This window comes from Macrobrachium rosenbergii, chromosome 7 (genome assembly GCF_040412425.1).
Source record: "Macrobrachium rosenbergii isolate ZJJX-2024 chromosome 7, ASM4041242v1, whole genome shotgun sequence".
In the NCBI taxonomy this organism is placed as follows: domain Eukaryota; kingdom Metazoa; phylum Arthropoda; class Malacostraca; order Decapoda; family Palaemonidae; genus Macrobrachium; species Macrobrachium rosenbergii.
In genome coordinates this window covers 25,215,114-25,241,381 of record NC_089747.1, presented here as the reverse complement: position 1 = coordinate 25,241,381, position 26,268 = coordinate 25,215,114, and the positions used below count along the sequence as shown (strand labels likewise).

The 26,268-nt window shown below is 39.1% G+C and overlaps 2 protein-coding genes and 1 long non-coding RNA gene across 3 annotated transcripts; 2 read left to right on the top strand and 1 right to left on the bottom strand.

Moving 5' to 3' along the window:
• Positions 1-282: 282 nt before the first annotated feature.
• On the top strand, positions 283-10,549 carry LOC136840516 (uncharacterized). Its single transcript, XR_010853629.1, has 3 exons — positions 283-494; positions 914-1,058; positions 10,470-10,549. It is a non-coding gene; the product is annotated as an uncharacterized lncRNA (long non-coding RNA).
• A 4,073-nt stretch (positions 10,550-14,622) lies between these two features.
• LOC136840377 (anti-sigma-I factor RsgI2-like) lies at positions 14,623-15,513 on the bottom strand. The gene has a single exon (XM_067107059.1). The coding sequence runs from the start codon at positions 15,511-15,513 to the stop codon at positions 14,623-14,625; it is 891 nt and encodes a 296-aa protein (XP_066963160.1).
• Positions 15,514-21,825: 6,312 nt separating this feature from the next.
• Positions 21,826-22,860, top strand: LOC136840376 (uncharacterized). The gene has a single exon (XM_067107058.1). The coding sequence runs from the start codon at positions 21,826-21,828 to the stop codon at positions 22,858-22,860; it is 1,035 nt and encodes a 344-aa protein (XP_066963159.1).
• Positions 22,861-26,268: the final 3,408 nt, after the last annotated feature.

Here is a 26,268-nt window from a genome sequence, read left to right as displayed (position 1 = left end):
TATTCATTCTCTTGTTCGGTAAAATATTGATAAATTTTTCTGTTATGATACACAGAAGGTAATTTTATCAAGAACCAAGAAGTCATAAAACAAGAATCAGTCAATTAGCGTGAAAGCATCAACAAATTCTTTTCAAGTCTCCCTTAAACAAAACCAAGGACGTCGCACTCTTCTGCTAAATCGTCCAAGTTTCAAGACCGGTGAATCCATGGTCCTTGATGGTGACGCCAACAGCACCGAGGGTTCTCGGCAAGCAGATCCTCTAGTTTGTCGTCGATTCTAGTGAAGTACCGTCGACTTCTCGCTATCTGAGCAGTTGGAAGTATCCGTACCGGTTGCTCTTGCTATGGGAATTTGGTAGCGTGGTAGATGGTGTACGTTTAGTTGTGGCGACTTTCCCAGACTCTGCAAAGGCCAAGTTTCATTACGTTCATGTTGTATAAGGCTTTCGTGACTTCAGTTTATAGTTTTCCCATTATCGCATGGGTTTATGGGTATGGTTACTTAACATATTGGATGTTACAGCAGGCTTGTTTCTTTTAAAAGTTTGCTTTTAAAGTTTTAGGTTAGACTCAATTGGTATTTTAAGGGTTTCATGTCATGTTTTTCCTTAAAATTTTTGTTCAGAGAAATATACAACTTACTGCAGTTTGTGGACAGCATTATTTGATTTGAAAAGTTTCTTTAAGCTTTAGTTATCATATAGCATTACTTATTCTATTTTTCGCTTCTAGACTATGAAACTGTAGGTGGTTTCATTTACTATTGCAGTACATAGCTTTCAGGGCCAGGAGGTCTGATGGTCCGTGATGTTTAGTATTTGATTTACAATGTAATTGGAAATGCGAGTGATATTTCCATTATTAAAGCAAATCCATATCCTGCTGCAAATCTAATCTTAAACTCCTTCCAGATTTGACATCTCTACCATTTCAAGAAACTACGCTTGTGAGAAATGATCAAAATAAACTTGCTTGCGAGTCTATATTCTCCAGCCAGAAAGTTCCTTCAGCTACTCAAAAACGGACTACTCTTCCCATTTATGGCTTAATAAAAAGGTGAAATATTTTTTTTGTGTATCTGTTTTCAAATAATTTTTTTGACCTCCACCCCTACAGGGGCGGTGCTCCTGTAGGGGTGGAGGCCCCTTTCATGCCCTGTCCAATAGGTCGCGGAAGTGCATGGGAGGTTCTTGCTAATGAATGTTCACCTTTCAGGTGATAAGTGCACCAGTCTTACTGTTTTTAGTATTAACGTACCTTGACTTGAGATTTTCGTCTTTGAGATTTAAAGTAACGTAACGTTTATATCAATCGCTTAAGAATTATTCTAGAATTCTGCAGTTCAGGGAAGACTTTTTTAACTTTGCAATTAGTTTTATAACGGTACAGTAACGTAATTATTTTGCAGTTTTATAACAATACAGTAGTTAACGTCACTTATTTTGCAATTTGTTTAATAAAGGTACAATAATTAACGTCATTATTTTGCAGTTTAATAACAGTACAACAGTTAATGTCACTTATTTTGCAATTTGTTTTATAAGGGTACAATAATTAACGTCATTATTTTGCAAGTTTTATAACGGTACAAGAGTTAACGTAATCTTAACATATTTCGAGATTTTTGTTAATATATATTTTCTTTTAAGATCCCGTTTTCCAAACTCAAGAATAATTTGTTTTACTTTTGCATCTGTCCTTATAAGGTGGTTTAACGTTTGGTGTTTTCAGCAAAAGTTTGTTTTGGAAACTAATCTTAGATAATTTTAATTTTGTAACATTTGAAATTTAGAAAAAAAATTAACTTTGGTATCCATTGTTTTAAAAACTAATTTTAGATAGGTAATTTTAATTTTGTTACTTTTGAAATTTTAACTTTACTACTTACAACTTTACTACTTACGTTAACTTAAGTTAAATCTTTTAGATTAAGTGGAACTCAAGCTGACCATACGATGGACAGGCCTATGTTTTCAGTTGCGTACAATAGACAGACTCGATATTTTATAAAATCGGCGAGTAATGCCAGACGTGATGTGCTCTTAAACTTTGCAAATTGACCTTTTGTCATTTTGCACGGCGGCTTTGATGGGCGGTTTCTCTGGTTAGCCATTCAGTTGTTAGCTCATTTTGGTGCCTCCCGTTCCTTGGTTTGCTAATATTTATTTTCCTTTTTGCTTTGGTCAAAGGGTTTTTGAGTAGCTGGTTTGTTCAGAAGCTAATTGGATCTATCTTGAAGGCTTCAGTTCATTATTATAAAACTTTATATTTTACTGAAAGTTTGGATGTATATTTTTATTTGTAATTAATACAAACATTTCTGCCGTGGTTTTATTGTAGTAAGTACACATAACATTTCTGCCGTAGTTTTTTTGCTTTACAGGCTATGGATTGGAGTAGTTGAGTTATTCAGCAACTCCAGTGTTCGTTGCTTTTTACGAAATATATTTTGTCGAGTTATTCAGCAACTCCAGTGTTCGTTGCTTTTTACGAAATATATTTTACTGAGGTAAGGCAAGAGCCTGGTGTTACCGATATACTGCACTTTGAGACCCTTGTTATTCAAGAACTCTGGTTTTCGTTATTTTTAAAGCACCATATATTTAATGAGGTGAGACAGGGACCTGGTGTTACTGATGTACTGCATTTATGCCAAAAGTTGTCTTGCTTTAATTAAAATGTGTAATTAGATAACTGATTTTTCAATAAAGATCGCATGTAAATATGAACGTCCTTTCCTTCGCTAATAAAAATTGCAAACTGACTTCTTGCCATAAATCCCGAAATGATGTAAAGCACTTACGCAGTCTACTTGACCGCATGAAGTCTAAAGGCCACAGGGTTTTACAATAGCGGTATAAAGTGGCTTGGGGTAACCTAGGATACCATAGGTAAAGCCTAATGGTCCTTCGGTTAGTAATATTTAAGGAAATGGTTATGGTGTTTTAATACCTGAAGTTACCGTTTGTGTGTTTTGTCTGGTGAAACTTACGGTAAATTACCTAAAATGACTTAGTCTTCGAGAATCAAACACTGATGGATTAAGAATTGAATGAAATCCTGAAAGCCCATAAATGGTAACTTAACATTCGAACAAAGCAACCGAAGGCAGTCGCCAAGGCACTCTTAAAGCCTTATCAAGCAACCTAAACCAAACATGGCTTATCTGGGGACTTGATCCACATCCTAAACAATCTCTGGGCAGTGAATTAAATGATCTTTAGACGGTTATCAGGTTTTTGTTGTGAAGCATTTCTTTCGAGGTAGTTTTATACTGAGCAATATTTCCGTCGGTTGTTGGTCTTAATGATCGCGGCTACAGTGTCCAGCTAAACTAGATTAAAGTAATTGGAGCGTTTAATATTTTAAAGTGATAAAGTAGAAATCGGTGAAATCCAACGGTTTAGTCAAAACCGTTCTCATTTTGAGTGTCCCACTATATGATAGGGCTTCACTTTTCTCTCAGGGTATTATAAATTGAGAAATATTGGTTTACATTCCCTGGATGTTTTTTCCTATAAGACAATGACACTAAACACCAGACGTACGGTTTGATAAAGTAGTACGTAAAATTGATAGAATGAAACTAAATGAGCACTGAAGACAATTCATTTAGAGGTATAAGAGTTTTTTTCGCTCAGAATTTAGAAGTATGAAGTAAGAACTGTAAATTGGCCTTCAAACTAAGAATGATTAGTATTGTCATGGATTACGCAAGTATGCGAAGTTAAGATTTTTCAGGACGACAATTTCTTGAACCGATAATGCTGTTACAACTGATGGTGTGTACCCCATTTCAGTTGAAGCTGAATTCGTGTTAGTTGTGAATATATCTTATTTCACTGATATTTTGCAATGGCACTTTTATACATTCCTTAATCCTTAGAAATGAAAAAAAAGGATTAAAAATGAAAATGTTGATCATCAAATGTGTTGGGTTTTAAGTGAAGGTATATGTTTTCTGTCAAACAAGAAAGGCTTTCATCTACTCCTGGGCGATATTGTGAGTTATAAAGTAAAAATGATTTATGTAGATGATAAACATTCATCTTAAACGGAGTGGAAGATATGATTAATGAAACGTGGAAGTGCACGGTTGACTTACATCCATGCTAATGTTATAAGCCCTCTGGAATTTTTTACGACTATTGAGTTTTTTACGACTATTGAGTTTTTTAACGACTATTGTTAAGTAGCAGCAAAAATTATTCTCGAACCTTTTGAACTCTGACCCGGCTGTGAGGCAGTTCTCTTGTTATTCCATGATGACGCTAAACAGCCACAAGGAATGATAGCATGCTCGCGTTGGGTCTGTTTTAGTACAGTAACTGCCAGTTATGTTTAGATTCTGTTGCTGAGCTATAATGTTATTAAAACGTCTAAGCTTACAGCCTTTACTAACTTAACGCAGATTTCTTTGATAAAATAAGAATATAGGAACGGGAAAGTTCAAATTCAAAAGATTGACATATAGTACATATGCATCAAATGGGATGTGTTAGCATGCTGGTACACCCTCCAAAATAGTTTAACAAAATATACGTCATTCGCCTTCCAAGATTACTTGCTCTAATAGAAACTGGGAAACTACTTAATATTTGGAATTATATTCTTGTTAAGCAAACACACTTGCTCCGGAACTGTATAAACACTTCTGTCCCTAAATTTTGAAAGTTCAGTACAATATAATACGTAATGGCATGGTGTATGAGAGTTTGGCTCCTTCCATAATTTACATGAAAAATTATTACCATCACCAACATTTCCCAATGAATGCTTGTATCCTAACCTTAACCTCATTATAAATGTTAATAATTTGGTAAATTTTTAGAAAGAGGAACCAGCCCATAAATGACATGAAAATATGTTTTTCTAGGTGATTTTGATGTGTTTTGCACGAATATCACCTTCATTTTCCTCGGAAACAACGTTTTTTAGACTTTACTCGGAGCACCCACAGTTTCCCGGGCCCCTCGACCGCCGACCGAAATCGGCGGAAGAACACCAAAACCAACATGTCGTCCTGTTTGTGTGCTGTGTCAATGGGCCGTGGCGGAAAACGGCGCTTCGTGCCTTATCCGCATATTTAAAGATTCTTGGCAAGCACGACATTTTCTGGCAAGCGGTAATGTTGGCTGGCGCGCCAGCCACCAGGGTTGGGTTACAGGCCGTGGTAGAATGGCACTTCGCGCCTTATCCGCATATTTAAAGATTCTTGTAAGCACATGATGTTGGTTTTGGTGTTCTTCGCCGATTTTGGTCGGCGGTCGTGGGGCCTGGAAACTGTAGGTGCTCCGATAAAGTCTAAAACCGTTAATTTCGAGGAAAATGAAGGTGATATTCGTGAAAACACATCAAAATCACCTAGAAAACATATTTTCATGTCATTTGGTTGTTCCTTCTTCTAAAATAATACCAATAATTTTAGAAAGAACTTTGCCATATGTAGTATGGGCATTTCCGGATACTTAAGTAATGGCCTGTCCACACTAGCGGGCATGCCCGTCGGGCACTTGCAGCTCTTCATATTTCCTCTCGCTTCTGAAGCAGTGTTACCAGACAATCGCATCGCTCTGGCTCCATACTCAGCCGGTCAGTTTAGTGGAACGGGTTATGGGAACAGTGTTTGCCTGTCGGGCAGTGCCTGCTAGTGTGGACAGGGCTTAAATACAAATAATGCCCCATGCTATTACTGCCGCCTGTTAAAATCCTTTCCGCTTTATCAGTTTCCCACGTGTCATACCTCTCTTTATTTGACGAAAACTTACAACACCAATAATATCAATAGAGGTTTTATATGTTGCATCTTTTGCTAATTTGTCAGCAGCTTCATTTAAGTATATACCTATATGAGAAGGTATCCAGTAAAATTTAACATAAAAACCACTTCTTTCTATCTCATAAATAAAACTTTACATTGGTATACCAGTGTAAGGATCTTTACCATTCAATGCAAGCAAAGCACTCTGGCAATCTGCAAAAATATACATATCTCGCTTTTTATTTGCGACAACTTTGTCTTTCGTGAATTTCATGTAACTCGGCTGTTGTTGTAGAGCTATTATCCTGCATTCGTGTAGAAATAATCTCATCAGTAAATGTATTATCACCAAATTCTCGTATGACAACTCCACATCCAGCCTTCATTCCATTAACAGACCCATCACAATATATATGAAAAACATTACATCTTGGTAAATTACATAACAATGGTAAGAACACCTGTTTTAACTCATTAGGATGACACAATCTTTTTGTAATCCAATTTCCTTATACATATCTCTACCTTTGGACATAGCCATGGCATGAAAGGCTTTACCTTTGGCAACTGAACACAATTCTTCACAACATCATAACAATGTTATACAATTTCCGTGAATAGCTGTTAGCTCGAATTGGAGTATTAAACCTTCCAGATAACTAGTCAATTATCATTCCATAGTTCTTTCCCCCCTTCTCATCACTCGAACAACAACAATAGAGACAATTTCTCGAATACGGTCAACTGCACAAAGCAGATTTAATTCCATTCTCATTAATTCTATCCTGGTACTCGTTGTACATCCCAATATGACACGCATGGCATTGTTTTGGATAACCTCTAATTTCTTCAGTTCATTCTCCGAATATCTTACCAATACAGGAGCTGCATAATCGATAACTGAGCGCATTGTACTAATATAAACCATCCTTAAAACCGGAATGCCTGCTTCATTACCTCTGTTTGCAAGCACTTGTAATGTTTTAAGTCTCGCCAGACAAAGATTTCTAATGTAGCTCGGACATGGTCTTTTTAAAACTTGCATACATTTCGAGATATATAACTGTTGGCAATCTCTAATACCTTCCCATTAAATAAAAAAGAACTGTCTGTCAGTCTACAAGTCTGTAATTTGCTCTTATTTTCATTTATGACCAAACCCATATGCAGACAAGTTTTGCAGCTCCGCCATCGTTAATGACAAAGTAGTATAAGAATCACATTGTATAAGAATATGATCAGCATAAATTAAAATATCAGTACCTCTTGGGAACGTGTGGCTTGCAATTTTGTCCATCAATACTTTAAGCAAAGTAGGGCTTAATGCTCCACCTTGTGGTGTACCCTTAGATTCATGGCCCTGGAACCACACTCTGGCCTTCCTTCCGAAAGTTAGATAGGTCTGTATCCACTTTAACAATAAACCTTTCACTCCTTTTTTTGCCATTTCTTCTGGGATTACCTCACCATTTGCCCCATCAAAGGCAGCCTTAAAGTCTACAAAACCCCTACATCTGGCCCTGCTCTTGGTTAGTACTTTAATAACACAATCATTTGTACTCTTTGTTTTTTCTAAAACCAAACAAATTATCAGAGAGCTGTTCTCCAATAACACAAAGTAACCATTTTAAAACAAGTCTTTCCATTAATTTGCAAAAGCACGATGTCAGCGATATAGGCCAATACTCTCCTTTACTTTTAGGAACAGGAATCATTAAAGATGGCTTCCATTTTATAGATAACCTGCCATTTGTATAGAACAAATTAAATCCTTTAGCGGACTATCATTCATTACAATCAAACAATTAATTATATCATATGTTACTCCATCCATACCTGGGGTAGTAGACTTCCTCGCTTGATAGCACGCAAAAATTCATTTCTAGCAAAGGGTAGACAAATCTCATCTCTTATTCCTGCTTGCATTTCCAGCAAACGCTTCCTTTTAGGCCACTCGTTCTTCAAACACGCCTGAGTGTTTACAGGAAGGCTGTTGAAACTAGAAGTATCTGACCACTTTCTCATTAATTCATGAGCCGCACCTTGAGGGTCCGGATGAACGACATTTTTCCGTTTAACTCTTCTTACCTTGTTAACCTCATTCCGTACACCACCTAGAGATTTTATTAAAGAAATATCTTTCGTAAAACCGTCCCAGTAGTTCCCTCTTACTCCTTTTCTTGTTTCTGACGTTCAGCTATTTGGATTATAGTTTCCCCTATTTTGATCATCATCAGGATTTAGACTCCATTTCTTTTATGCCTTCCTGAACAGTCTATTCCAACCTTGAACAACTCAACAACTTGATCATCATAATACTTATTTTTGTTACAGGCCTTAGTATGATTTTATTTAACCGTATGCCGAGTATCATCAGTAACACTGGGGAGGTCATCGAAAAATTTATTTTCATCATTGCCATGTCCTGCTCTCTTATAATCTTTGTACCATTCATGAACTTTATTCATCAGTTTAACTTCTTCCTGTGTCCTCAAGATATACTTTTTCTTAGAGAAGTTAAAAGCTAATTTCCCTATATATACAGTTACAGATTCCAAAATGATCATTAAACAATTCACCCACCACAAATACATCTGCTAAAAGCATAATCAAGTCTTCCACCCCTTATATGAGTGGGCTTATTCTTACCCAAAACCCGATCATTATCCATGGAATTTAGTGTATTGTTCAAAGAACACCCATTTCTATTTTGGCATCCTGCAGTACCTAGATTTTCATGATGAGCATTCAGTTCACGCCTAACTAAGACTGAACAGTCCTTCTCGTAATAACGGCGATGAATGAGCAGTTTTTCCATTTCTTAATTTTTAATACTGTAGAAATGCACCGACATTTCCGTATACAGTATGGTTGTATACTGGGTTAAGAAGGAAATGGAAGATTCTAAATAAAGGTTTTGATAATCAGAATGCATTTGGTATATGACAACGTATTAGCAGCTTATTATTACCTAAAATATCATAGCCTTTATGCTCTTTATAGCTTTTACACTACTAACAATAGCACAAAGGTCATTAACATACCAAAAGACAAAATTGTTCAAACGTTTAAATGGCCAACAATGATAAAATCGTTTGTGCTGTTACCGTAACACCGTCAGATAACCGATTGGTGAGGGGGTTAGCCAAATCTACACAGCAGAGGACATTGACAGATAGTGAAAATATAAAAAGTACTACACTCACTTCCTTGTCATGTCAAGCTACTTAAATCAAGCTTTATTCTTTATTTTGTTAGGAAATGAGCTGAGGTGAATGGAATAAAAAGTGAAATGATGAATTATAATTTTGATGGAAATGTCATGTATATTCAGCTGTTCATTTTGGAAATATAGTATTTTTAATGAACTCCACTTTATGGGATCTGTTACAATACTAAAGATACGAGCAAGTTATTTAGGTAATTTCGTAGTATTCAGCTTCAGTTCCCTCTTTTTTTCCTTTCATTCTAGTTTAATCATTATTCCTGAAAACCTTATCTGTATGTGCGTGCATGTGTGCGTGTCTCTCTTACTGTTAGGTTTCATGTGCCCTTTTGTAATTTGATTCTCGTTCAGTGGTTTTAGAATGATCATTCTTATCTGGTGACATCCAAGTCACAGAATAACGTTGGCAGTAGGTTTGCGTAAATGTCATTAAAATCCCGGAAGAGTTTGTAATACCTAGAGAACAGAAACCCACATGAACTTTGATTAGCAAGCAACTTGAAAGGGAGATGAAAAGAGGCTGTTGGCCGCCGTCAGTGTCATGGAATACCTTCCGGTGATGATTAAGAGCCAAGTCGATAATTGCCTAATTTATCCTCCAATGCTGATGTCTTTAGCCTTAGTTGACGAACAAGACTAAAAAACCCATAGGGGATAAAGCCGCTTAGTGATGCAAATCAAGAACCTAACTGTAATTAGTTCAAATTAACATAAAAGTTATTCAGAAAGTTATGTAATGAAATGTGCACATTCAGTGTTGTAATGTTCAGACTAAACGGACATTTGAATAATAATATTTTTGAATTGAAATCATATGGAAATATATACAAAAAAAATAAAAAGATAGCGAAAAACAAAAGATTTTTTGTCCAAAACTGTACATAGTTATCTTGAATGCATCTGCAAAGATTACTCAGTGTAACTATAAATGAAATATAAGAGATTATTCATAAAAAATTCAGGTAAAAAATGAGACCTTTCTTTAGCTGGACACAATAAAAATGATTTCGTAAGATAAATAGGAATTGATAACCAACGAGATCATATTTTCTTTTAATAACAACGTTATTAAAGTTGTGGTTATTAAATTTTCTCTATTATAAGATACTGGCATAATAAAAGTTAACTTTCAGCCTCTAAATTTTCAATAATAAATTCATATTTTACCATGTGAAATCTATTCAACAGGACGAGAGTTCAAACTAAATGTAGTTTTACATATGCCATACAGATCTGTTTGCACGTAGTTGTAAGGCTATGGAGTGGCTAGTTAAAAGACCTAAGTATGCAATATCTACAGAATTTCATATTTGAAAGAAGAAATGGTTGTTTTGTATCATAGAATGAAAAAAAAAATGTTACTCGCTTTTTCATTTAAATATTCAGTGTCAGATCTAATTCTTTAATGTGTCAGTATTCCAAAAATTGTTGTTGTTTGTCACAGCTCACGTCTGTTAATGCAAATTTTTTTATTTTGTAGGTATGGATTCATCAGGAAGCAGCCATGACCCAGGCCACTGACGTAAGCCAAATCTGATAGAACTCATCAAGTCGGAACAGTAAGTTGAGCTCCACCCTGGTGTGGAATTTTCCGTCCCATAATTTCTGCATAATTTTATCTTCCCTCATTCGTCCAAAAATGGTTAATTTTGGCTTTGTTTTTTTCACGTCATTTTTAAGCTCTGTACATTCTCTGAGTTGAGCTTTTCATAAAGAGAGGTTTTTCATTCGCAATTTCATCACAGTACCATACCGTCTGACATGTAATCTCATCAAGTCCTTGAATATTCCCAGTCTTCATACGTATATATATATATATATATATATATATATATATATATACATACACCAGGTGTTTCAAGTTAAGCCCCCCCTCCCACAGAACAAATGGAAAGTTATGAAGTTTTCTGCTATAGCCTATCTCCAAGTACATGATTTTAAGTTTCTATTAAGCTATTTTTCATTTTGCATTTCTTGTATTTTCAGACTGAGTGACAGAGTTAGATACAGCCATGACTAACGACTCGGAGAAATCAGATGGATAGAACTGAATCAAGCTATAACCTTCCAGAGAGCCCAGGGATGCTGGCGCATCCTTCATTTCACGTTCCTGGATAGCTAAATACATTAAAGAGATGAATCCTTTGTTAAAAAGAAACTGGAACAAAAATCCAGACTTTTTCATCATGAAAAGAGTGAGAATCTTGGAGGCCTGAAGTCCTTTCTTAGAGTCAGAAGACATCATAGCTGAGGCAGTGGGTAGACCAAGAAAGTCTTTACATAGATTGGCGCTTTGAACTAGAAACAAAAAGGGGAAAGAAGAGAAGTTATAGTGCTGTATATAGTGAGTTGAAAAAATCTGGTATCAAGCCATTTCATGTTATCAGCAAGCCCAACATCACTTAGCAACAGAGAGAAGACCGTGCATGGTTTTGTGGTTCATTTCTTAAAGATTGGGATGAAACTGACTTTCTCCATGTTGCCGCATCAGATGAATTCTTCATTTACACAGTCAGGAAGCCAAATCATAAAAATGACATCATTTGGGCTGCAAAGTTGGATGATATCAGGATGATGTGTGCTATCGCCAAGCTGTGAAATTTCCTGAATGATTGGGAATGTTTCTCTGTTTCACAACCAAATGGTTAATGTGGATCATCAAAGAAAAAGGACAGTCATGGAATGGTGAATACTTCAGAGAAACTGTGCTTACTGGTGGAGTATTTCCTTTCCTCAAAGATCCTGAAAATGTGTTATCTGTTGAAGAAGTCACATTTTTGCATGATAAGGCACCATGTTTCAAGGCTCTTCAGACACAGGAACTGCTTCGGAAACAGTGGTATCAATTTCTTCTCGTCAAGTGAATTTCAAGGTAGCTCCTGACCTTAATGTGTGGAAAACATTGGTAGTATCTTAAAGGATCGTGCTGAAGCGCGCACAGTGAACTGTGATGGTATACCAAGCCTCGACGACCTGCGAAGAGGTGACCAAGTGCTCGGGGAAATGGGTTTGAGTCTCAGCTTTTTTTGCGATTTGCTGAAATCATACCCTCAAGAAGGCAGGCTGTGGTACAGGCAGATGGAGGCCACACAAAATATTAAATACTCAGAGAGAAACTTAAATAAATACCTGTTCTGAATTACTTTTGTTTTTGTCCATATCAATTTTAGTTTATGCTGTAGAGGGGTGCCTCTAATTTGAAACACCCTGTATATATATATATATATATATATATATATATATATATATATATATATATATATATATATATATATATATATATATATATATATATATATTTAGGGTGTTGTTTGATCTATTACTTTTACCTTGGCGTCTTTGATTCTGACCAGTGATCAACACTCAGAAGAGAAAATGGTAATTTAAAAGAAATTTCAATTTGAGAAAGGACTCAGTAGAGAAATTCTAGATCCTAACTAATTACATGTATTTATAATTAATCAGAAGAGTAAATTTCACTGGCTCTTGGCACTTATGATTCTAACTTACACAAGACTTAATTAACTGGAGTGTCCCCTATTATGCAATCATTACTAAAATCGGTCAATTGACACAAGAATTCAGTAACTGGAGTGCCAAACAATGAGGCAGTCAAAAAGTAAATTGATTGATGGGGATGATTGATGCCTGAGGACACAGTGTAACAGGTGGAGATACAGCGGTGTTTACAGCCTTTCTGTAAACGTGGAGAAAGGGTACATTAACTCTCGATAAACTAAAACACAATCTAGGTACACAAAAGGAAATTGTCGAAGATTCAAGGAGTATGACATTACTGTATGATTAGGCAAATTACTGTTTAACACTGATGATTTATAATGACAATGAAACAACGGTTCTTGGCACATTGAAAAGAGAGGAACGGAAATAAGAATAAGAACAAAGAATGGACCGAGGACCTTCTACCCAGACTTTACCTTTAACTGTTGAGTGGAGAGTTTGTGTATCAACATCAATAGAGCCTCTATCAACTTGGTTCTAATTGTACACTCTAAAAGGCTTTGGATAAGTAGGCTTTTGGTTGGGACAAAGGAAAATGAGGAAGCCACGAGTGGCGTGCTTCCTTGAGCTCATTCGGCCTGCGTCTCTCTTCCTTGGTCCCATCTTCAGGGCCTTTTATGCCCTCCTTAATATGCCGGCTTTCAGTGTCTCGGGCATGTCAGGTGAAAGTTCACTGGTGCGGAGGCTGTTATACCTCTGCTTCTATGTCTCCCAGGGACAAGGCATTTTTATCTGGAATAGAAGATCTTAGGCCAGAGATCATAATGGTAAATTTTGGATGATGCTTTTAGCGAGGCGTAGGAGGAGGAGGATAATGGAAGTGTACTTTCGACCCTGACGAATCTATTGTTAATTTTAAATTAAAAAAACAAGGATTAGCAGAGGGCTTGTCTCCTTGGGCTGAGAATGTGTCTTCCAAATGAAAACAGGGTGAGTTAGGAAGTATTTATCAATATTTCTAGCAGCTCCCCCTAAGGGCAAGACTTTTACACCTCTTTCAGCTGTGAACGTCTTCAAGTGAGCCTACCGTTTTACATTATTGTCCCTCTCCTAAAGTTTTTGCAAAACCTATTAAAATATGATAATTAAGGTGTCTACTTTTAATGATGAACAACTGCTGAAATGGCATGCATGAATACTTAGGCAGCACCTGCAAAGTTTAGTACTGCGTTGTGTACTTTTTATTACAAAATGGGTTTAACTTGTGGTTAAGCCTCTTTTACAAATGATACAATAATGATACTGAAGGTATTACAAATACAACATTACATGCATTTAGGCTAGGACAGATTTCTGAATGTTAGAGTAGGGACCTGACTTAACTAAAATAGAGTACAATTTCATACAAATCTACAAAGCCTATGTGTTCATGGGGCTACTCATTTGGTGAGTGCCTTGTTGCCTTGCTGAGGGGGATGGCACTTCACCAGGTGAGGCACTAGTGTCGTTACGACCTAGTGGCATTATGATATACAATTAATTTTTCCTTTTAGAGGGTTTTAAAATTTGTTATGCAAGTAATTTCATGAAGGGAAAGTCAAAGACTTGGAGTGCCAGAGAGCCTGGTGGTTAGCACTCTGATTAGGTCAGAGTATGAATGTTAGTAAAATTCTTATGCAAGGTCAATGGTTAGTTGTTACATGGCTTAAAGTTAAAATTACATATGATTAAAGTAACAAAAGGAAAGGAAGTTACACACTGCCAGAGAGTGAGATTAAGGAAGTAACATAGCATCCTACTATGGTTGGGTGCCAAGATACTCAGTTAAAGTGGGGCACCATGCCAGATTGGCACGAGTGCCAGGAGAGCTCTGTGTCTCTCATATACTACCTGGGCTTTCTATGCCTATGACTTTTCTTCCTTGAACCTCCTTTAAATTGGTGGTTTGATGGTTTAGGAGGAATTGGTGAGCCCGAGTACGAGGGAGGCGCTTATGTGCCACCTGTTCTGGCTGCTGCGACACTAAAGCAGGGTCGGTGCCAACAATTTCTACCAACTGCTGTTGCAGTTCCTTGAGCTCTGCGACCAGCTGAGATATGGAAGAATTTTGGATCAGTCTCATCTTCTGAAGACTAGGAAAGAGGAGAAGAGGTCTCCATGGACATGAGAGGTTAGCAGGTTACGATGATCAACTCAGGCTCAGGTTGCAAGGCCGTGCCAGGGGTTGTGCTTCTGTTGAGGTCAGGGGAACCTGGAAGGGACCCTAGTAAACTTTGGGTTGGCTCTCTTACTGGCACTGATAGCAGGGTCAAGACTGGAGAAGAGAGGTGATATGGACTAGGATCTCCTGAAGGGAGATCTATAGTGTGCTCTGGCACTGGCACTAAGGTTAGGCCAGGCACAGCTGTTAAAGTTGGAATTGGTTCTGGCACTGTCATTAAGGCAGGGCCAGGCTCAGGGCTTAAATTAGAAGTTGGCTCAACATTTGGGATGGAAGGAGTGTGGCACTGCTCTGGGCACTCAAGTGGCACTGGCAGGGAGTTTGAGTCAAGTTTGGGATTTCCTGAAGGGAGATCTATGGTGTGCTCTGGCACTGGCACTAAGGCTGGGCCCTGCACTGGAATTAAATTTGGTAAGGGCTCAACGACTGAGGCGGATGGAGCATGGCACTGCTCAGGGCACTCATGTGGCCCTGGCAGTAGAGGACTATTTGTGCCTGATGGAGACTGTGAGGGGTCAGAACCCTTGGGTTGTTTTGAGTTAGGTTGGGACAGAGAATCCTGTCCCAGGAGGAGATCATAGCCTCCAGGGAGGTAATCGGCTACTGCAAGTGTGCAGATCTTGGTCTGGTGGGGCCTGGTGACTCTCAAACAAACTGTTGAGAGAATCAGTTTCACTTGATTAATACTCTCGATGGTGACAAGTTTATGCTTTTCAATTTTATCTCCATAAGGGACTTTGTCTTCCCATATCATAGAGATTTGTGCTCCAGTGTCTTCAAATGCCTCGACCTGGTGTGCAGGGTAGCTACCTTGAGGAGGTGCCACAAGTATAGGGCCCATGGCTAGAGGGCCTAAAGATTGATGATTGGCAACCGCCAGTACAATGGCGAATGGAGCTGCTTTACTAGGGCAACTCTTCCAGAGGAATGAGTGCCCATAGATTTTACATGCAGCGCAATAAATCTTATGAAAGTCCTTTTGAGGAGCTGGGGAAGGTTGAGGTTGTTTCTTGGACTGATCAGGGGGAGGCATTGCAGCGGCTCCTCCTGTAGAGCAGCACTGGGATTCCGAGTGCCCCTTCTTTTTGCAGTGAGTGCAAACAGGAATTTTAGAAGAGGGCCCAGTCCTTGGTTAGGCTTGCAATGAGGTGTGACTCAGAGGAATGATCTTTCGATCCAGGGAATTGGCATGAGAATGATAAATGTCCCAGTCATCCACTAAGAAGCAACACTCATTGAAGGTCTTGGGGCGTTTTTCGCATAGGTAAGTGGCAAATGCACTTGGAGCATAATAGAAGAAGTCTTCCAGTTGTATGCGTTTTAAGACTTCCTCAAAAGTTGTGACGCTTCCAGCCAACACTTGACAGCTCGAGTCATGTGATAGGCCCAATCTGTCCAAGTTTGACCTGCTTCCTTTGGCTGGCCACAGCAGTGATGTTTCCAGTGTTCAGGGGTCATTTTGTAGGCCTTGATGATGGCCTTCCTGATATGTTTGACGTCGCCCTGAGTGTCGTTGGTTAGGGAGTGGAAAGTGATGTGGCCCTTTCTGTCCATGTGTTTTCCAAGGAACAGGGAGATTTCTCCTGCAGTAGGCTTGAAATTGGTGAAGACGCATTCCGTTTGTTTGAGCCAGGCTTCAGGTTCGGCATCATTCCACTTTGGAATTAGCAAGCTTAGAAGAAGATGCTGTTGAGGGTGGACTGTAGACTAGCCAGAGTGGGGTGTTCGGCCCTATGTTGGGCGAGTGCCATGGCACTCTCCTGGCAAGACTGTTCAAGTGCCAACTCATGGTTGTGCTGGCATTCCCTCCCTTGTCTTTCTAATTCAGTGAGGGCTCTTTTCTCCTGAGCCAAGGCTAGTTCGAACTGTTGTTGCTTCTCCACCTCTTCTTCCTTCACCTTTCTCTCCCTCTCCTCCTTAGCTTCTCTCTCCTTTCTCTCCCTCTCGTCCTTTGCTTCTCTCTCCCTTTTTGCGGCAGCTACTTGGTCTTGAACCCATAAGTTCATTTGCTCCCCACTGAAATTCAGCCCCTTCCTAATTTCTAGGAAGTTCCTGTAATCTTTGGCAGACGTAGACATATTGCTGTGTTTGTTGTGAACCTAAAACTCCAAGTAAGGTGGTAGATAGGTAAGTAGTAGACCGTTCAATTAACTGCACAGACTGGAAATGGCACTCTGCTTTTTGCAGGGTGTGGTGATGCAGCAGTGTGGGATGATAGGTGGCCCACTAGTAATGGGAGTGCCCCTGTGGTGAGATGGCACTGCCACTAAGTGCAAGATCTTTCTGGAGAACTGGGCATGGCACTGGGCCAAATATTAATTGCAGTAATTCTGGTGAGGGCCTACGAATACTGGGCCAGTAATGCAATATTTACACACTGGTGGGTTGTACTTAAGGTGTGGGTTGGTGATAACATGTGGTGAGATCACGGATGAAGTTAGGCAGAATACTCAAAACTTAATAAACATACACACGACAATTGCTCGTTTGCCGGGTGCAGAAGCGAGGTTCTGAAGAAATGCTAGTTGTTCAAGAGAATGATTCTGGTTTGTTCCGAAGAATGGTAAAATTATTAAAAAAGAATGGGGTTGTTTTGTTCTGAAGAACAGTAATTTGTTCAAGAGAACGATCCTGGTTCTTCATGGCTCTCATTCCGGGGAATTGAGTGCAATTAAATGCATAAGCTTAAGGTAAATGTGAGGTATGTGTAAATGAGTTTGCAAGAATATTGCAGAGTTTGAGAGCAGGCAAACTTCTAGTTTTTAATTATCTTACCTTTAATTTTGTGCTTTTTCATCAAGCAAGTTGTAAAGCACTAGGTTGTAAACAATAACAATGTTTACAGATAAAATTGGTTAGACTTGCAATATTCTTTACCATTAAGTTATGTCTTATTCTCAACTGCGAGGGACGTAACCTTAAGGAATGATTACGTCTTTAGATAGTGGATTCTTATCACAGAATTGCCATGGGGTAAAGTGTACCACTGATATTATAAAATAATTACAGTTACGTAAGGAAATAGCGTGCATATGACCTAAAAGTTAAAATGACATTGTGACGTTATACGTTGACCAAGGGCGTGTATAAATATTTTCTGTCTAGGTCATAGGATGGCTAAAAGTCCATGACAGCTAACAGGAAAAGATGTATGAGTGTGTGCAAAAGTTGCTAACACTAATAATTCTCTAACTGTGATATCCCTTGTAAAACAAGAACAATGCTTGTAATGGAATTACAACTTAACAGTGCAGTCGACAAATGACAGCTACATTGAAAATGGCCGACTTGCTTTTGACAGTTGAAGACCACTGGCGAGTCTGTTGGTAAACACCCGAATATGAGATGGCTGTTGTCACAAGACGGTGTTTACATACCGAGCGGATGAAATGTTGGCAGGTCGCATGAGAAGCACAGCTAGAACGAGCAAGGTGCCACACACCCACATTTATACGTTCTTGCTAATTTATGAGATACGAAATGAAATGCGAATTTTCTACGATGGAGTGATGTATGCATATGCATAGAATTAAATTATCACTGGGAATTACGAATTCTGACTTTATTTACTAGGAATTCTTCTTAACACCTCTGAGGCGGGAGACGCCGGTGTGGGGATTGCCTATTGGTTGTTGGTGTGGGTAATGTCGAACAGATTGGTGGAATTGAGGTTGCCAGATATCACTGTCCTAACTACGTAAATTTAGCAAATTTCACTGCGAATAGAGAGAAATTGCGCACTTTCCTCTTGATGTGTCACTTCACTAATTCCCTTCTTAGCTAATTCCTAATTAGTTAGGCCATGCAATTTGCTAACATGCAATAGCAACAGTCCCTAACTTCTACCTAACTGGCAACCCTACTTCAGGTGTCTGATTGAGCTATTACCCAGCGAGTCACTCTGTCCCTTCAAACAGCATGTATGTAATTCTGAGTTTTAAGTATTCCTTAATCACAAAATACGATTAGCAAATGGTAAAATGAATACTTACGCTATATACCTCTGTCCACTGTGCCCATAAAATTAAAATAGATTTACTTTACAGGCTCGTTTCGATCTTGCAAATTTCCAGGCTTAGCACAGCATAAACTGATTGCTAGTCTTGCTTGAGAGAATTTGCAGCCTGCACTGAAATTTGCAATGGTCGCCACTTTTACGAGTGTTATTTGATCTATTACTCTTACCTTGGCATCGCTGATTCTGACTGGTGATCATCACGCACATTCTCTCAAGCCCAATCTATTTTAAGACTATCATTAAGTCTAATACCATAATTTTATTATTTCAATAATTATCCCAATCTAATTTACACAACAAACTCTACTTAAATAACGGTTCTGTATCCCTCAGCTGACCCAGTTACTCATTGTTCTTCTCAGACAAGACCACCAAACCCTCTTAATTTTGCTTCCTTGAGAGCCATGTCATCTAGCTTCTGTCCTTTAATCAAATAAATTATTATACAGTTCGTCTCCTTTGTATTCCATCCACGTTCATTTCAAACAAACACACACACACAAATATATATATATATAATTATACATTATATTATATATATATATATATATATATATATATATATATATATATATATATATATATATGTGTGTGTGTGTGTGTGTGTGTGTGTGTGTGTGTGTGTCTGTGTGTGTAAATATTCATATGTGGGAGGTTGTACAAAAGAGCCACGTGTACAGAGCTACATTACAAAAACCTCTTTATCCATAGAAATGTCAGGTTAGGTATATGCCAGGCAAACAGTAAATATTCAGGATAAATTCTGACATGTTATATTCACGTATTCACCCACAAACAAAAAATTTTTTTTTAATTATACTGGAGAAGAGAACCACTTACCTACGATTATGATAACTGACAGGTAAACAAGAATTAAGGAATCGTATCGAATGTCAATATGTAACTCACATTTTCTCATGAATCAATTAAATACTACAGGCAGCTAGAAAAATAAATACCCAGATCAATATACAAATAAAATCACGGAAAAGAGACCCCTTCGTTCACCATTCATTAAAAAATATCGCACGTTACAGAATGAATTTACTTTTGGAATAAATTTAATTGACCATTAGGAAACGTACGCTTCAGGTAACGCGAACATTTCCAATGAATAAAATATCAACAAAATGAAAAGCATCGCCCTCCCCCCACACAAAGTAAATCATGCAATATTAAAATTGGCTCCATTTCAATTGGAGTCGGGGGATCACCCGTGTACGTAATCATAATGCAGAGACCGAATAAACGGAGGCACAGTGTTGCTTTTTTAGAATAGCAGTGTATTATTGAATCATTTTATGCAGGTATAATATAATATTTTGAACAAAAACTATGGAAATTTATACACAGCTAATCTCTCTCTCTCTCTCTCTCTCCCCTATATATATATATATATATATATATATATATATATATATATATATATATATATACATATATATATATATATATATATATATATATATATATATATATATATATATATATATATATATATATACACACACACACACAGGCTATATGTGTTTGTATGTGTAAACAGTTTATGACCACAAGAAAAAAACTACTTACAGTGGAACAAAAGATTACAAATAAATCTGTTTACAAACAGGAACTAAGATTAAAGTAATATATAACCATTTTATTTTATACAATCAACTCCACATGTGAGGAACAGCTGTTTAGGATTAACACAAGCACTTGAATGAAAATGAGGCGAGGCAGAGGACATTAGTCAGGATTTCTGACATTCTTTCGTTTCCTTTCTAAAACTCCTTCAAACAGCCTGTGAAAACGAAGTAAGGCCTGTATTAGACCTTGGCTTAAATTAGTATCATTAGCCTTCGTCAGTTGTATCAATGCAGATTCAAGTAGATTTCAAGACCAAATATTTCTACACCTCGAGATTATGCTATTTTGGGACCAGTCAGTCCTATATGATTTTCCATTTAGGTACCTAAAAGATCGTTTTTCGTTTGACCAGTTCTAACTGAATGGTTCTGTCGATTTAATTTGAAATTTAATTCTTACTGAATTAACCGGATTTGATGTACCACTAGCAGTCATTTAAGTTTTTGGATTAATCAAAATATAAAATCATCACTGCAAGTTAATTTTTAATGCAAAATCCTGTAAACAACAGTTTCGTATGGCAATGGTTGATTTTCTTTCACTTATATATACCTCCGATGGGGGAACATGTCGTGCTCTTTGGAGTGGTTCGTCCACCTTGGCCCTCACCATGTGCCCAGTTCTCACCTCTTGCTCCTAGTAGCTGTTTTCATGCAACAGCAGTCACACACTGGGCAACAGCTTTGACTGGCCGGTTAAACCAGGTGAGGGTAGCTGACAGGTCTGAAACCTTCAGCAAGTTAGGGTTTGTCTATCTACCCTTCGCATGTGAAGACTGGATCTGGCAGAGAGGGTGGATGAGGTCATCTAGGCCCAACGGCCATGAGGGCGGCGCCAGCTGGCACTGTGAAGTGCTTAGAGCACAACAAGACATGAAGAAGTTGAGGTCATCCACTGCAGCAGCGGAGGTCTCCATATGTAATGGTTTCCATGCTACTGGATCAAGGTTTCCACTGCTGAGAGAGTGGGATTGCCCCTATGCAACGGCTCTTCCACTTTAAACAAACTCATGCACAGGTGTCTGTGCAGTCAGCTACCCCCAACTTCATATCAAGTTTTACGGTGATGGAGGAGTGGTGAAAGTGAAAGGTGGAGGTAACCACTGGAAGTCATAGTCACAAGTCTGCACGCAAGCAGCCTGGGACTTTGGTCGTTGTCCTCTGAAACCTGGGACAGCAGAGAACTCCGGCAGCACCTTAGGTGACTGAGCAGCCTCTTCAGGATTGTACTGCCCACCCTAGTAAGGGAAGGGCCTAGAAAAGACGGCCCAAACATTGCCTGCCCCCAACTGTCAGGCCAGCTTACTGCAGCTGGATGGCTTACATATCCCAGGGCTCCCTACTGGCATCAGTGAGCTGTTAATGGAGATCTGCCTCTCCATCAGCAACAAGCATTTTGTCACCATCGTTAGCGCTTATGCTCTCACCATGGCAAGTGCAGAGGAGATCAAAGAGCAGTTCTTAACCGACTTGGACAACCTCATGAGCTCCATGCCAACTAATGACAAGCTCATCCTACTGGGCGATTTCAATGCCAGAGTTGGCAAAGATAGTGAGCAATGGAGGAGTAATAGGAAAGCACAGTGTTGGCAAGATGAACAGCAATGGCCTTTTATTGTTGAGTGAGCACGCTGAGTACGACCTACTCATGACCAACACAATGTTCAGACTGGATGACAAGTGTAAGACCACATGGATGCACCCTCGAACCAAACAATGGCATCTCATAGGTTATGTCATCACTGGCTGGCATGACCCCAGTGACTTTTTCCTCACCAGGGCTAAGCGGGGTGCAGATTGCTGGACAGACCGCAGGCTTCTTCGAGCTAAGCTCAACATTCGAATAGTCCCCTACCACAGCAAGCGTTCCAAAACCATTAGAGCAGCCATCAACACAGCAAGACTCCTGTCACCCAGCTATCTGTGGGAGTTTCAGACCAACATGGATGAGAAATTTGGGACCTTGGGACCCCTATCTGGTGGTCCAGAAGAGAAGTGGAACAAGTTCCACGAAGTGACCACAGAGACTGCCAAGACCATCCTTTGTCCAAAAAAGATGGTCTACCAAGACTGGTTTGATGAAAATGATGAAGCCATACAAACACTGCTGGACAGAAAGAGAAAGGCCTTCATAGACTGGCAAAACCACCCCAATTGCCCAGCGCTTCACGACAGATTCAAAGACTATCAGACCAGATCCCAGAGGGGGCTCCACACTATGCAATATCAATGGTGGGAAAAGAAAGTTGAGGAAGTACAACACTATGTAGATACCAACAGCTCAAAAATGCTGTTTTGCATCATCAAGACGATCTACGGCCCTTCCATGGGAGGAACAGCCCCTCTGCCCTCTGCTGACAGCTCCACCACCATCAAGGAAAAGGAGGGAATTAGTGCAAGGCGGGAGGAGCACTTCAGCCAGCTGCTCAACTTGCCTTCCACAGTCGACCAAACAGCCATGCAACAGATACCTCAGAAACCTGCACAAGGCAACTTGACCTCCCTCCCACCGAGGAAGAAGTCAGGACTGCCTTAAAACAAATGAACAAGGCACCAGGGAAAGATGGGATTCCTGCGGAGGTGTTCAAATCCCTTGGAACCTTAGCCTTAGGCGCATTACATGATGTACTCATGACCATCTGGGAGACAGGAGACTTGATTGCAGACATAAGAGATGCAACCATAGTGGCACTCTACCAGAACAAAGGGTCCAAATCAGACAGTGGTAACTAAGGAGGAATTTCTGTACTCTCTGTCTCTGGGAAGATCGTCGCCCGCATCTTCCTCAATAAACTGATTGTGATCTTGGAAAGTTCCCTGCCTGAAGCCCAGTGCGGCTTTTGCTCTGGGTACAGTACCACCGACATGATCTTCACGGTTCGTCAAATCCAGGAAAAATACATCAAACAGCAGATGGACCTGTATGCAGTGTTCATAGACCTGACCAAAGTGTTCAACACTGTCAACAGGGATGCCCCCCTAAGTTCACTACACTGATGTGACTTCTCCATGAAAACATGACCGGAGAGGTCCTTTATGGTGATGCCACATACACCTTTCAAATTACAAATGGAGGTAAGCAGGGCTGCGTTCTCACACCCGTGCTTTTCGACTTGTTCTTCGCGCATTTCCTACTGCATGCAGTGAAAGACCTCGACCTGGGTGTGTACATCACATGCTGCTCAGACAGCTCAGTCTTTGACCTCCGCTGCCTGTCCACCAAAAGAAAGACCCTTTAGAAGCTCATCCTTGAAGCCCTTTTTGCTGATGACTGCACCCTCATGGTGCGCAAGGAGAATCACCTGCAGACCATTGTAGACTTCTTCACAGAGGTATCCCGGCTATTCGGGCTAACAATCAGTCTTGGAAAAATGGAGGTATTGGTCCAGGCAGCCCCAAATACAACAGACCACAACCTGCCATCACCATTAGTGGCAGCATACTAAAGTGTGTGGAAACCTTCAGGTAACTGGGCAGTACAGTCTCTGCAGATGGATCTCCTGACAAGGAAATTGCCTCCAGAATTCTTTTGGAAGACTGAGAGTGAAGTTCCTGCAGCAGAAAGGCATCAAACGATCAACAAAGCTGAACATCCACAAAGCTGTGGTTCTGTCCTTACTCCTGTATTAGTGCAAAATGTGGAACCTATACTGAAGACACATCAAGCAGCTCAAACAATTCCATACAAGATCGCTGCGCTCTATTATGGGCATCCGCTGGCAGGACAAAGTTACAAATCAGGAAGTGCTGGACAGAGCTGATTCACCTAGTATCGAGTCGATGCTCCTGAAGGCCCAGCTTCGCTGGACAGGCCTTGTCATCAGAATGGACGACAGTCGCATCCCCAGGCAACTCATGTTTGGCCAGCTGAAAGAGGGGATGCGCAAGAAAGGAAGACCCAGACTAAGGTTCAAAGACACCTTAAAGAACAACCTTAGGTGGTGCGGTATCGAACCTTGTGACCTGGAGGCCTCAGCAAAAGACAGAAAACTGTGGAGATCCCTCACCCGAACAGCAACTGCCGCATTTGAGGAGGATCGGAGATGCCATCTCGCCGATGCAAGAGACAGGCATCACAGAGCAGTACCACATACCACAGACCTGCGGATGTCTGTGTGCCTCCAGCTTTGGATTGCAGAGCCACAGATGTTCACATCACTGAATGCGCAGATTCGTCATTGTTGGACCATGAGGACTACCAGTATATATATTGTCACGAAGTGATCAAGTACCTGGTTATTACACAATTAATAAGACCAAAAAGATTACCTCACTTCAGCCAGACACTTGAAACCTCATGACAAAAATATTAAGACTGAATACTCTAAAGGTACAGTGATCTCATAAAATTTGCTTAACACTTGAAAATTCATTCTAATTTATCAAGTTATGGGTGAGGTAACAACTAATAAGCTATAAACTGACTAGTGGAAAATGGGCATCACTTCAGCAAACACTATAACAGTTTCCCTGGTTCTATTTCACTTTGATAAAGGAGAACTAGATAGATATATCACTTACCTTGTACACATACATTAATTTCTCTAATCACTGGTGGTCAAAATGAAACACTGTGCTTTTAAAACTTTAAACAGACAAAATTTATTTCTAAGTTCAAAAGTTATAAGCAGAGTTCACAATCTCAAAAAGATTTACTGTTATCTGACAACAGTGTAAGATTTATGTATTTCATAACCAAAATTAAGTGACAAAACTTTAATTTATCTTGAAGTCACTTTAATCAAGTAAAATTCAAACCATTAACTTTCACCCAAGTTTTAAATATAAGTCTGAACATCTGCAATTAGCCCGTGTTCACTAAAACATTAATAATTGGGAGTCAATACAGGTATTTACTGAAATCTCAAAAATAAGTATGCACTGAAATTTCAATAATGCAACAAAATTCTAAGTAATCACCAACACAAAACTTCGGGTAAATATTGTGAAAATATAAACATTTCAACTTGTGTAAGTAATATGAAAACACAAACATATAAGAATGAAATATGCAAAGAATGGAAATATACCAACAGCAATTTCACTAAGACAAAAATATGTTTAAAGATTATATCAATCTTTCAAAAGATTACCTTCACTTTAAAAAAAAAAGGCTAAACTTACGTCTTTCCAAGTCACAATTATATTCACTTAGTAAAATATAGTTAGCAGCAAGACACATTAGAACTCACTATAAGAGAGAGAGAGAGAGAGAGAGAGAGAGAGAGAGAGAGAGAGAGAGAGAGAGAGAACTACTATCTTTGAATTCCCCAAGGCAACTCCTGGCTCTTTCTGATTTCCCCTTGTATATATATGGTAAGTCCTAAAGGGTTACTAACTAGTCTCTTCAGTCTTTGAATAACGGATTTCTCCTTCCACCTCTCAGTATACATGATGCATAAAGTACATATACATTAAACATACAGGTGTACATGTACGGTATACATATAGGACTGGAGCTTCAAGTGCCTTGTCTCAAGATTGACATTTCCTGCCCTGAGTTAAGCACCTGGGTAAATAGAAAAAGTATTTTGCGACCAAATCTTGGGTTGGCTGACAGCGTGTCAACTTCATCTCTTTCACTTCCTCATTCCTTCTTCCAGATTATGGAACACATAATAAGGCACATAGAAAGATAATAACTTCAGAATAGGCACACAGAACAAATGTGTAACAACCATTTGGCCGATAACTGTCATCTCATCAAGATAAGCAAAGTGGCCCTTCCAATACACCTACCCTCTGGTCAAAGACAGATGAGTACACAGGAAACAGGGTTATCTGATAATGTTTCAAAATATCTCTCTCTCTCTCTCTCTCTCTCTCTCTCTCTCTCTCTCTCTCTCTCTCTCTCTCTCTCTACAGCATTTAAGCTTTAACTTCCACGAACACAGTGTGTTATAAACATGAATAATTATACATTACAAAGTCACCTCAAAACATT

Bases quoted from the DNA above. Each gene is read 5' to 3' on its own strand.
- LOC136840376 (XM_067107058.1), top strand. From the start codon at position 21,826: ATGACAAGCTCATCCTACTGGGCGATTTCAATGCCAGAGTTGGCAAAG.
- LOC136840377 (XM_067107059.1), bottom strand. From the start codon at position 15,513: ATGGGCCCTATACTTGTGGCACCTCCTCAAGGTAGCTACCCTGCACAC.